The 12,988-nt window shown below is 44.7% G+C and overlaps 1 protein-coding gene across 1 annotated transcript in view; it reads left to right on the forward strand.

Moving 5' to 3' along the window:
* The first annotated feature begins 359 nt into the window (after positions 1–359).
* Positions 360–12,988, forward strand: part of LOC137326840 (M1-specific T cell receptor beta chain-like) — a 38,055-nt gene continuing 25,426 nt past the window's right edge. Inside the window, exons 1-2 of the mRNA XM_067992220.1 lie at positions 360–575; positions 7,456–7,579. Of these exons, the coding sequence (XP_067848321.1) occupies positions 360–575; positions 7,456–7,579 (340 nt within the window). The remainder of the gene's footprint in view (positions 576–7,455; positions 7,580–12,988) is intronic.

The following is a 12,988-nucleotide window of genomic DNA, read 5'->3' on the forward strand; positions in this document are numbered from 1 at the left end:
ATGATGGCGAGGTTGTGCAGCATGCAGCAGACCACCACAAATCTGCCCACCCGCTCAGGGCAGTACTGCAGGGCTCCTCCAGAACGGTCTAGGCAGCGGAAGAGTTGTTTGAGGAGACCTATGATGTGCTCCACGATGTTGCATATTGCAGCATGGCTCTCATTATAGGCCTGCAGTGCACGTGTGCATGGATTCCTGACCGGTGTCATGAGCCATGTCGTGAGGGGATAGCCCTTGTCGCCCAGTAGCCAGCCTTTGACTTGCCGAGTCAGATGAAAGATAGCTGGCACGTTGGACTGCCGCATGACGAAGGCGTCGTGACAACTCCCAGGGTAGCGGGCATCGACCTCCAAGATGCGATGCGTGTGGTTGCACACCAGCTGCACGTTGAGGGAGTGGAAGTCCTATCGGTTGACGAAGAGAGCCGAGTTGATGTGCAGGGCACGCGGGGCAATATGTGCGCAGACCATGGCACCCTGCACCATGGGGAAGCCAGCAATGCGGGCGAACCCCTGTGCTCGCTCGTTCTGATTGTCTCTGTCGAGAGGAAAGGTGATCAATCTGTTCCTCATGTGGTACAGTGCATCTGTGACCTCCCTTATCCAGCAGTGCACTGCATTCTGTGAGATGTTGCACATGTTGCCAGCAGAGGCCTGGAATGCTCCTGAGCCGTAGAAATTCAACGCCATGGTTACCTTCACAGCTACAGGCAATGCTGTCCTCGCCCTGTTCTGAGGCTGCAGTTGTGGCCGCACCAGTTGACAGATCTCAGTCACAGCTTCCTTGGTGAATCTCAGACATCGGATGCAATCCTCCTCGGTCATGTTGAGCAAGAGAATTGATCCCTGAAGGCCCTCAGCGGGTAGGGCCTCCTGGGTAGTGCATCCTCGTCCTCCGTCTCCTCGCAGCTTGACCCGTTAGGCATGGCCTCTCTGCATGCTCCCAGTCATGCTCAATGCCCATGGTTGCCAGGAATGTTGTTCCACCAGGGTTGTAGTTTCCCGACCCGTAAGGCAATACCTGCCAAAGCACTCTCAAAAGTAGTGTAGTAACTCTGAATAAGAATAGGGAGCTTCAAAAAACGCTTCCTACTCCTCCAGCAGCCAGAAACAATAATCCAGCAACTAACCTGCAACCTCGGCATGGCCCTTTAAATAGCACCAGTGGGGGGTCCTTCAGGCACTGTTAGAAATGTTTAGATGGTTGGGGATAAACTGTGCGTTGAGTTGAGCGTTAAGGTCCAAAATTGTGTGTATCACTTTAAATCAGCGTTGCACACTGATTGCAGCCATTTTCTCCCTACTTTACATGTTTCCAGCGTTCAGGGTCCAAGATGGCGTCTGGCGCACGTCATGCAGGAAACGTGCATGCGCATCCAAGACACCATCTTGGATGTCGGAGGGGCCGTGTAGCGCCGAAACAATGGCTGTTACATGGCCCAATTTAGCGCCCATGGAGCTTGAACATCTCTGTCCTAAATATTATTTTTCATTAAGGAACATTTGGCTACTCAATGGTAGATTGTTTACCGGCTGTGGCTTTGACTGCCTTCAGTAAACATCCTTCCGCCTCGCAGTACATGAGCGCAACCTCGCTCACAACCCAGACTTGTTGTCCTTTTAAGAAACAAATATAAGTGGGCCAGCTTAAAGGTCACAGACTAGTCTGGCTTTATCTTGTGTCAATTTGTATAATGCTGGTCAACCCACAGCAACTGTCCTCAGAATTAATCAGTATTTTTAGGATAATGAGAAGTGTAGAGGAAGAGAGGGACCTTGGAGTGCATGTCCACAGATCCCTGAAGGTAGCAGGACAGGGAGGTAAGGTGGTTAAGAAGACATACAGGATACTTTCCTTTATTAGCCAATTGTAAACAATTTTACAACACCAAGTTATAGTCCAGCAATTTTATTTTAAATTCACAAGCTTGTGAATTTAAAATAAAATTGCTGGACTATAACTTGGTGTTGTAAAATTGTTTACAATTGTCAACCCCAGTCCATCACCGGCATCTCCACATCTATATTAGCCAAGGCATAGAATATAAGAGCAGGGAGGTTATGCTAGAACTAGATAAAACACTAGTTAGGCCACAGGTAGAGTACTGCGTACAGTTGTGGTCACCACATTACAGGAAAGAAAGATGTGATTGCACCAGAGAGGGTACAGAGGAGATTTATGAGATGTTGCCAGGGCTGGACAATTTTAGCTTTGAGAAAAGGTTGGATAGACTGGGGTTGTTTTCTTTGGAATAAAGGAGGCTGAGGGGAGATTTAATTGAGTTGTATAAATTTATGAGGGGCCTAGATAGAGTGGATAGGAAGGACCTATTTCCCTTAGCAGAGGGGTCAGTGACCAGGGGGCATGGATTTAAAGTAATTGGTAGAAGGATTAGAGTGGAGCTGAGGAAAAATGTTTTCACCCAGAGGGTGGTGGGGTCTGGAACTCACTGCCTGAAGGGGTGGTAGAGGCAGATCATGTTTTTTTTATTTGTATGATAAAATCTGTTTACTATCAGATTGTAAGATTTTTAGGTTCTGCCCTCAAACTTATTGCACAATGGAAAATGCCTCAATTTATTTACAAGGAAAACTAATCGATCGTTTAACTCATTTAAAAAGTACTTGGATGTGCACTTGAAGTGCCGTAACCTACAGGGCTACAGACCAAGTGCTGGAAAGTGGGATTAAGCTGGACAGCTCTTTTTCGGTCGGCACGTTCACAACGGGCCGAATGGCCCCCTTCTGTGCTGTAACTTTCTATGATTCTATAATTCTATGATTTTTATAACCATCAAATGTTTTGCACTCATTAAAAATTAGGGATGACAGTATTCAGGAATTTATTTCCTTTATTGCACCCAGCAGTAGCACAAAGCTCCATCAGGACAGGTATACCATAGGATGTAAGCAGGTGAGAGCTCCCTTAGGGTTTCTAAAAAATATTCCTCTAAATGTACACGGTGCCATTTCCTAGTGTCAGCAATGTTACTAGCTTCCTGCGTTCAAGGAAGTTGGAAGGTGAGCAACTATTATCTGTGACAAATGTAGGTGTTTCGTTGTCTTATGCATCTGATTCCAGGCAGCCTAGTTTGGAGGGTCAGGGGGCATCTTCCAGCCATCCATCCCATTCTATCTCCATCTCACATTCTGGGGACTGGGATAGGTTTTAATGGTGAAGTTTAGATGAGTTACATTTCATGTTCCTTTGTGTTCCACAAAACACTTGCCCCATGTTTTAATGAAATGATAAACACACTGATAAGAGTGTGAAGCCCAGGCACTTCATGACAGGCATAGCTTGAAAATATGTTTACATATGTAATTGTGTAAGGAGTTAATTGCTTGCTAGATCATGTTTTTTTTATTTGTATGATAAAATCTGCTTACTATCAGATTGTAAGATTTTTAGGTTCTGCCCTCAAACTTATTGCACAACGGAAAATGCCTCAATTTATTTACAAGGAAAACTAATCGATCGAGAAATAAATAAAACTAATGTATCACAGATACACAGATTCATACTGATAAGATGCTTTCTTTCTCCCTCTCTTACTTGAGTTTGAATCGATTCAGCTGCTTAACTATGTCTGCTTTTCTTTCAGGTATTTTGATTTATCACTCTTTCTACTAAACATGTAATTTGTTGAACAGTTAGCTGTAAATAACTACAGATACAAGTCAAATTTATACCACTGGAAACACTCATTATGGTTTTGTTATTCATAGCTTTAGATGTAACCATACATAAATCACTTTCTAACATAATCATCCCAGCATTTGGGCTTCAGGATACACCCATGTTGGGAATATCTTGCATTATCTAATCTTCCTAGATCTAGGCTTGAAGCCTTAGGTATTTTGACATCTGCATCACAGTTGCTGGAGTCCTGTTTCCATGGTCTGGTGTTGCACTGTGAAAACTCTCATTTGTGGGACATCTGCTTTCCTGATTGAGTTTCACCTATTGCTAGCATTGACATAAGTATCTGTACAGGCATACTTTAACCCTAGCTGATCAGATTAAATGTGTGAAGAATGTCTGGTTGCTATGATACGATGCTCCATAATCAGTTCTGATGTAATATGACCTTGATGTATCCTTTTCAATAATAATGGCAGATTTCCACAACCCATTTATCTGAACGCTTAATGTGTCACTTCCTTTGAAAAATCCTAGTAGTGATTCTGCAACATTGTTGGTTCTTTTTGTTTTACTAGTCCTGGAGATTTCTGGGGTTTTCTGACAGGCTGTGCATGACTGTACAACCTCCTGGCTTTTAGATCATGCCTGGCCAGTAGACTAAATGAGTACTTTTCCAACTTCACATTCCCTCACCTGCCAGAAGCACATATCATAAATTTGGTTTTCTGACCATTAAATGGTTCGAAGATTGTAAGCAGCATGGAGCAAAGTCAGAAAATTACTCCTAAGATATTTTTTTTTTATTCGTTCATGGGATGTGGGCGTCGCTGGCGAGGCCAGCATTTATTGCCCATCCCTAATTGCCCTCGAGAAGGTGGTGGTGAGCCGCCTTCTTGAACCGCTGCAGTCCGTGTGGTGACGGTTCTCCCACAGTGCTGTTAGCAAGGGAGTTCCAGGATTTTGACCCAGCGACTATGAAGGAACGGCGATATATTTCCAAGTCGGGATGGTGTGTGACTTGGAGGGGAACGTGCAGGTGGTGTTGTTCCCATGCACCTGCTGCTCTTGTCCTTCTAGGTGGTAGAGGTCGCGGGTTTGGGAGGTGCTGTCGAAGAAGCCTTGGCGAGTTGCTGCAGTGCATCCTGTGGATGGTGCACACTGCAGCCACAGTGCGCCGGTGGTGAAGGGAGTGAATGTTTAGGGTGGTGGATGGGGTGCCAATCAAGCGGGCTGCTTTATCTTGGATGGTGTCGAGCTTCTTGAGTGTTGTTGGAGCTGCACTCATCCAGGCAAGTGGAGAGTATTCCATCACACTCCTGACTTGTGCCTTGTAGATGGTGGAAAGGCTTTGGGGAGTCAGGAGGTGAGTCACTCGCCGCAGAATACCCAGCCTCTGACCTGCTCTCGTAGCCACAGTATTTATATGGCTGGTCCAGTTCAGTTTCTGGTCAATGGTGACCCCCAGGATGTTGATGGTGGGGGATTCGGCGATGGTAATGCCGTTGAATGTCAAGGGGAGGTGGTTAGACTCTCTCTTGTTGGAGATGGTCATTGCCTGGCACTTATCTGGCGCGAATGTTACTTGCCACTTATGAGCCCAAGCCTGGATGTTGTCCAGGTCTTGCTGCATGCGGGCTCGGACTGCTTCATTATCTGAGGGGTTGCGAATGGAACTGAACACTGTGCAATCATCAGCGAACATCCCCATTTCTGACCTTATGATGGAGGGAAGGTCATTGATGAAGCAGCTGAAGATGGTTGGGCCTAGGACACTGCCCTGAGGAACTCCTGCAGCAATGCCCTGGGGCTGAGATGATCGGCCTCCAACAACCACTACCATCTTCCTTTGTGCTAACATTTCATCTCTAACATTTCATCTGCATAGTGTATTGCGTCCTAAATCAAACCTCTTCAAGTCATCATCGAGGGAGTAATGTAATCTGTATACTCAGATGCAAGGGTACTTCCTGCACCTTTGGTGTAGTCTTATCCTATGTTACATCGAGTTACATCGTAGCTACAGCACAGAAACAAGCTATTCAGCTTAACTGGTCTAAACCAGCGTTTATGCTCCACAAGAACCTCCTCTCTCCCTGCTTCATCTAACTCTATCAGGATATCCTTCTATTCCTTTTTCCCTCATGTGCTTATCTAGCTTCCCCTTAAATGCATCTATGTTATTTGCCTCAACTACTCCTTGTGGTAGCACATCCCACATTCTTACCACTCTTTGGGTAAAGACGTTTCTCCTGAATTCCCTTTTGGATTTATTAGTGACTATTTTATATTTATGACCTCTAGTTTTGGATTCCCCCACAAGTGAAAACATTTTTGCTATGTCTACCCTACCAAACCTTATTATCTTAAAGACCTCTATCGGGTCAACCCTCACCCCTCTTGTTTCTAGAGAAAGGAGCACCAGCCTTTTCTGATAAGGGTATCCTCTCAGTTCTGGTATGATCCTTGTGAATATTTTTTGCACCCTCTCCAATGCCTCTATATCCTTTCTATAATATGGAGACCAGAACTGTTCACAGTACTCCAAGTGTGGTCTAACCAAGGTTCTATACAAGTTTAACATGACTTCTCTGCTTTTCAATTCTATCCCTCTAGAAATGAACTCTAGTGCTTGATTTGCCCTTTTTATGGCCTTATGAACCTGCATCGCCATATCTGTACCCTTAGAACCCTTTGCTTCTCTATCCCATTTAGTCTCTTATTATCCAATTGTAAACAATTTTACAACACCAAGTTATAGTCCAGCAATTTTATTTTAAATTCACAAGCTTTCGGAGGCTTCCTCCTTCGTCAGGTGAACGATGTGAAAATAAGGGTACCTCTCAGTTCTGGTATGATCCTTGTGAAAGCTTGTGAATTTAAAATAAAATTGATACCCTCATTTTCACATCGTTCACCTGACGAAGGAGGAAGCCTCCGAAAGCTTGTGAATTTAAAATAAAATTGCTGGACTATAACTTGGTGTTGTAAAATTGTTTACAATTGTCAACCCCAGTCCATCACCGGCATCTCCACATCTTATTATCCAAGCAGTATGTGGCCTCCTATTCTTCCTACCAAAATGCACCACCTCACACTTATCTATATTGAAATTCATTTGCCAATTACATGCCCATTCTACAAATTTATTAATGTCCTCTTGCATTTTGATGCATTCTTCCTTTATATTAACTATACCCCCCAATTTAGTGCCGTCCGCAAGTTTTAAAATTGTACTTCCGATTCCTGAAACCAAATCGTTGATGTAAATTGTGAACAACAGTGGTCCCAGCACCGATCCCTGTGGAACACCACTTCCCACCCTTTTCCAGACTGAGTGGCTACCCTTAGCCCTTACTCTCTGTTTTCTGTTTTGTTTTGTAGCCAACTTGCTATCCATTCTGCTACCTGTCCCTGACTCCACATGCTCTGAACTTAGTCATGAGTCTACAATGTGGTACCTTATCGATGGCCCTTTGAAAATCCAAATATATTACATCTACTACATTACCCTTGTCTACTCTTTCTGTTCCTCTGACATTTCCTCTTTCTCTTGCTCCTGTTCTACCTCCATTCTAGACATATATGTGAATGCGCATGGTGAACCCCTTGAAAAGATTATCACTAAAAACAGATTATCTGGTCATTATGTTTATGGGACCTTGTTGTATGCAAATTGGCTGCCACGCTTCCCACATTACAACAGTGACTACACTTAAAAATACTTCATTGGTTGTAAAGCATTTTGAGACATCATGAGGTTGTGAAAGGCATGATATAAATGCAAGTCTTACTTTTCCTTTTATGTTTGAGAAATATCACACCTACGTGCAAGCTCAGAGGTCAGTCTCCGAGGGTATGCGGCTACTGACAGATATTACTCGAATCCACAGCCCTCAATTGCGGCAGCATCAGGGAAGCTTTATCTTCATTGCAGGTACCGATGGATTATATGGCAGTTTCATTGGAATCCAGGCTTGGGCTCATAAGTGGCAAGTAACATTCGCGCCAGACAAGTGCCAGGCAATGACCATCTCCAACAAGAGAGGGTCTAACCACCTCCCCTTGACATTCAGCGGCATTACCATCACCGAATCCCCCACCATCAACATCTTGGGGGTCACCATTGATCAGAAACTTTACTGGACCTGCCACATAAATACTGTGGCTACAAGAGCAGGTCAGAGGCTGGGTATTCTGCGGTGAGTGACTCACCTCCTGACTCCCCAAAACCTTTCCACCATCTACAAGGCACAAGTCAGGAGTGTGATGGAATACTCTCCACTTGCCTGGATGAGTGCAGCTCCAACAACACTCAAGAAGCTCGACACCATCCAGGACAAAACAGCCCACTTGATTGGCACCCCATCCACCACCCTAAACATTCACTCCCTTCATCACCGGCGCACAGTGGCTGCAGTGTGTACCATCCACAGGATGCACTGCAGCAACTCGCCAAGGCTTCTTCGACAGCACCTCTCAAACCCACGACCTCTACCACCAGAAGGACAAGAGCAGCAGGCACATGGGAACAACACCACCTGCACGTTCCCCTCCAAGTCACACACCAGCCCGACTTGGAAATATATCACCGTTCCTTCATCGTCGCTGGGTCAAAATCCTGGAACTCCCTTCCTAACAGCACTGTGGGAAAACCTTCACCACACGGACTGCAGCGGTTCAAGAAGGCGGCTCACCACCACCTTCTCAAGGGCAATTAGGGATGGGCAATAAATGCCAGCATCAACAGCAACGTCCACATCCCATGAACGAATAAAAAAAAGTCCCTATCCTCAGAGGCAGCCAGCAACTAGTCAGTGCCTCCTCCTCCTCCACAGAAGCACAGGCTGCAGTCCTGGTGGTGGTGGCAAGGTACAGATTAGGCAGGCCCCTGGGGCTGGAATACAGGCCGCAGTCTCTCAGGGCTTTAAAGATCTGATAGCTGCCATTAGACCAGCCAGGCTGCTGATCAATGAGGCCATTGATCCAGGACCCAGTGGAATGGCAATGTCTGGAGGCGATCTGCCTGAGGTTTCTGTTTCTAAGGACAGCAGTACGTGCCAGACATCTGATTTTCAAGTGAAATTTTATTATCAGGACAAGTTTGCTTTGTTTCTTATACAAGCCTGTCTAATGTAGAGATTATACGGTTCTGAATTAAAAGTATTATGTAAACCATTGAAACTGTTGAATCATAGCTAACCTTGCAGCACTGGCGGCTTAATTACTCTTTTGGTGTTAACAGTTAGCTGACAGACAGAGGCCCATAAAACATCCAGGATCTGGGTGTGTGCAAAACAGCATGGCTACTTGCCAGCCTATCCATCTTCCCAGTTTGACAGGGGTATAGGTGATGTTGTGACAGCTTTATTGATAGTTAGGTGCCGTCACAGGATGCTGGAGTATCAAACTGGCTTTCTCTGCCCAGGAAGAAATGTTTGTGGATACATGTAAACATTGCCTCGTTGTTTAATTAATTGGCAAACCATATGGTTTAGCTATTAGTTTGAAGATGTTTTATAATTCCAATTAATTCCTGAAGCACAACATCCTATTGTAGGAAGAAAATATATTGCCAAACTGTTAGTTTCAAAACAAATCGACAAGGTCAAGTCTGCAAAAAGAATGCATTAAGAGAGTGACAATTGTAAACAATTTTACAACACCAAGTTATAGTCCAGCAATTTTATTTTAAATTCACAAGCTTTCGGAGGCTTCCTCCTTCGTCAGGTGACGAAGGAGGAAGCCTCCGAAAGCTTGTGAATTTAAAATAAAATTGCTGGACTATAACTTGGTGTTGTAAAATTGTTTACAATTGTCAACCCCAGTCCATCACTGGCATCTCCACATTAAGAGAGTGAGTTCAGGGTATGGTCGATCCATGCCAATGTAATGATGAATATGTGTCTATGTTCTCCAGTGACCAGCTTAAGGAGACACCTCCAGGATCTCAGGCAATGTTTGGAGCTTCTCCTCCAGTTTATGATAATAAGGTTGAATATTGTCTTCAAAATAACTGAAATTTGGTGGCTCTGAAGTGTCCTATAGTGCGGGCATAAAACAATATCATCTGTGCTCAATGCTGACAATGGCTGTAGAGTGGAAACATTTCAATTTCCTTTCAGTGGTATAACTCAATTCACACACCAGGCATGTGGCAAACAAAAACCTATAAATGGAAACTCAGACGTGAGTAGTCTCTCACCACTGAACAGACAGGAATAAACTGTGATGCCGTGTCATAGGACCAGTCAGTTAAGTGTTGCAGAGATGAATTGCGATGGTGGTGATGCGAGAAAGTCGATATCTGCGTCTCTGCCTGCTCATTCGCTGCTGATTACTTGGTTATAGTTGCATCTTGTCTGAAAAGATGCAAACCAACTGTTCAGAGCCCAAACCTAATGGCTATCCAGAGAGATTAGACCTCTGGCTCTTCGGTCATTGATCTTTTTCAAAATCAAAGTAAAATGAAAACTTTCTCGTAATTTTAATGCCAAAATTAAAAAGGCCGATTTGAACTCGGGGCATGAATCTGGTGGTGGGGGTGGGGGGTGGGGGGAGATGGTGAGGAGTCAAAGTGGGCGGCGAATCGTCCGGCCCCTTGGATCATGGGGCCTGGGAAATTTTAACTCCTGGGCCTCATTTGTATGTCCTGACTGTGACTCACACCTGAAACCAGCAGGAATGGCAACACCGCCAGTGGGCGGGAGTCAAAATTAGTCAGGGGGTCAGGCTGCAACCGGGGATCCACGGAAACAGTCCACGGCAAGGTAAATACAAATTGTGGGGGGAGTGGGGGGTCGGCAAGTCCACAATTATGGGGAGGCGTTGAAGCCTAGAGCAGGGAAGGCCCACGGTATCATTGTGGGGCCAGGAGGAGCAAGTTAAAACACGATGAGAATGCCTACGTGGTGCCCCCTCTAATGAAAATGCCTACGTGGTAAGCTTTCAGTAGAATAGTGAAATACTACCATAGCAAAGTAACAGGACAGTAAGTTAAGAAAGGGTTAATTAGAAGCCTGTTTGCTCATACAATTAACAAAGGGCCTTTCTTCAGGCCACCTGTCTGTGGGATGCTAAAGCCTGCTTTGTGTTTATCAAGGAGTAAACTTTGATAAGGTATGGGAGTCCTGGGTGAGAATCTTCACATGAATAGTGACTTTATGCTGGACAAAGCTGAGAAACATACCAAGCTAAGATAAGATGCTGTATTGAAATATCGGAATACGCATGTACTTGTATCACCCGTGAGTGGTCGGTCATCCTGTCACTGAGCATGGTATGCCTAGGCTTCGCTTATGATTGGTTTTAACCCCTTGTTAATCATGTCCCTCCCTTCTCTGAAAGGGTATAACTGTCTGAACTCTTGTATGTAATTTGGCTTTGTTCTGGGTATTGATCAAACTCTGTGAAGAGTTGAAATCGATATTGCAGAATAAGTCCGCTGCAGCTAAATAAAATTGTGTTGAACTTTAAAGGTGTATTCGACTCAGTGTTGGCTGAACCAGACTGAGGGAAAAGAATCCAGTTCATCAACGTGACAATGACACGTGTTAGCCATTAGGCCATCCTAGCTGCAGGAAGAAGCATGAGGCAGCAGGCAGTAATGGGGGACCTACCTCGCAGGAAAAGCATATATTGGAATAGAAACTGAATAAAAGAATTATATAAAGGAAGTCTACCACCCAAGTGAATTTTATTCAAAACTAAATACAGGTTTATGCCAGTGAGAAAGTTAAAAGCCCGTGTATCTTTTTTTCTTCTATTTTAACTTCATTCTTATTATTAGGTTGAAAGCCATCCCTTGCAAAACCACTCCTACGCAGTCAAGTAAAGAGATGAGCTCAGCAAGGCTGATTAAGAACACACTGGATTTGCTTGCAAGGTTTTTGTATTTGATCAGTTATGGCTATCTGCTTCTTAATCCAGGTCAAGGGTACATAAAACTACAGCACTGCTATCTTTTTGTTCATCTGCATGTCTGGAACTAAAAGTGTAATAAGTGTATTAGCTGATCTGTAGTACATGGATGAGATTTAGTGAACTGATAAATCAAAATCCAAGCTTGAATTTCAGAGAATTTTGATTTTAGGAACAGTCAAGATAATACTTATAACTCATAACAAATTGACATAGTGAGTCCACTTGATATCACCTACTGTCAAAAGACCGATTCATGAGGAAAGGTTGGAGAAACTAAGGCTTTTCAGCTTCAAAAGTAGCTGACCAAGAGGTGACCTAATAAGATATATAAGATGGTAAATGATATAGAAAACGTAAATCTAGAACACAACTTCAAGTTAAACTGCAACAGTATGACAAGGGAGAACAAGTTCAAAGGCAAATTTAGGGATCATGTCAGGAATTTCTTCACACAACGGGGTGGATTTTAACTTTTGGAAGGCCGACCAGTGGAGCCCGCTGACCGCTCGCCCGTTCTGGCGGCGAAGAAGCCCCTGCTATTTTGAGGCCTGGGCCTCATTTGAATCCGACTGGTGAGCTGGGTGTAAGCGGCTGAAGTGCAGGGAAACTGCAGTGCAGCCTTGAAAAAGTTGGTTCAGCCCACACACTTAAGCAACAGACTGGAGGAGGAACACCTACCTCACATTCCCCATGGACAAAGCGAAGCAGGACGAGAGAGCACTAGGCTTTGCAACGCATGACAGGCTTCCCCAGAGTCCAAGGTACCACAGACTACAATCTTGCGTGCTCCCCATCATCACCCTGGTATCTTTGTCAATAGAGAGGGATGCCACTACCTGAATATGCCGATTGTTTATGACCACAGGCACTACATCATCCAAGTCTGTGTCCGGTTTCCCAGCAGCAGTCATGATTCATTCATCCCGCACCAGTCCTCTGCAGTGCCTTTGTTCCAACCAGGCCATCAGGTCACATGGTGGCTACTTGGCAACAAGAGATATCTCCCCCACCCTGGACATGGCTTACGACCCCTGTCAGGAACTCGGGCATAGATGTAGAACACATCTACAATGAGAGGTATACTGCCACCAGAAATCTCATTGGGCAGAACATTGGTGAGCTCAAGCAACACTTCTGCTGCCTGGACCATTTGGGAGAAGCTCTGCAGTACGCCCCTGACCATGTTTCCAAATGTGTGGCTGTGTACTGCATGCTGCATAACTTGAGGGACTGGACCTTATCACCACCTGGGCAGCAAGAAGTGGAGGAGGAGGCATAGCACAATGGAAGAGCACGAGTAGCATTGACTACCAGTGATAATGGAATGCAGTAGGTATTGTTTATATGGATTTTCAGAAGACATTTGATGAAGTACTGCATAAGAGATTTGATTAAAAATTAGGAGGTGGGGTTTAAATCGGAG

The sequence above is a fragment of the Heptranchias perlo genome, chromosome 11 (assembly GCF_035084215.1).
Source record: "Heptranchias perlo isolate sHepPer1 chromosome 11, sHepPer1.hap1, whole genome shotgun sequence".
Taxonomy (NCBI): Eukaryota; Metazoa; Chordata; class Chondrichthyes; order Hexanchiformes; family Hexanchidae; genus Heptranchias; species Heptranchias perlo.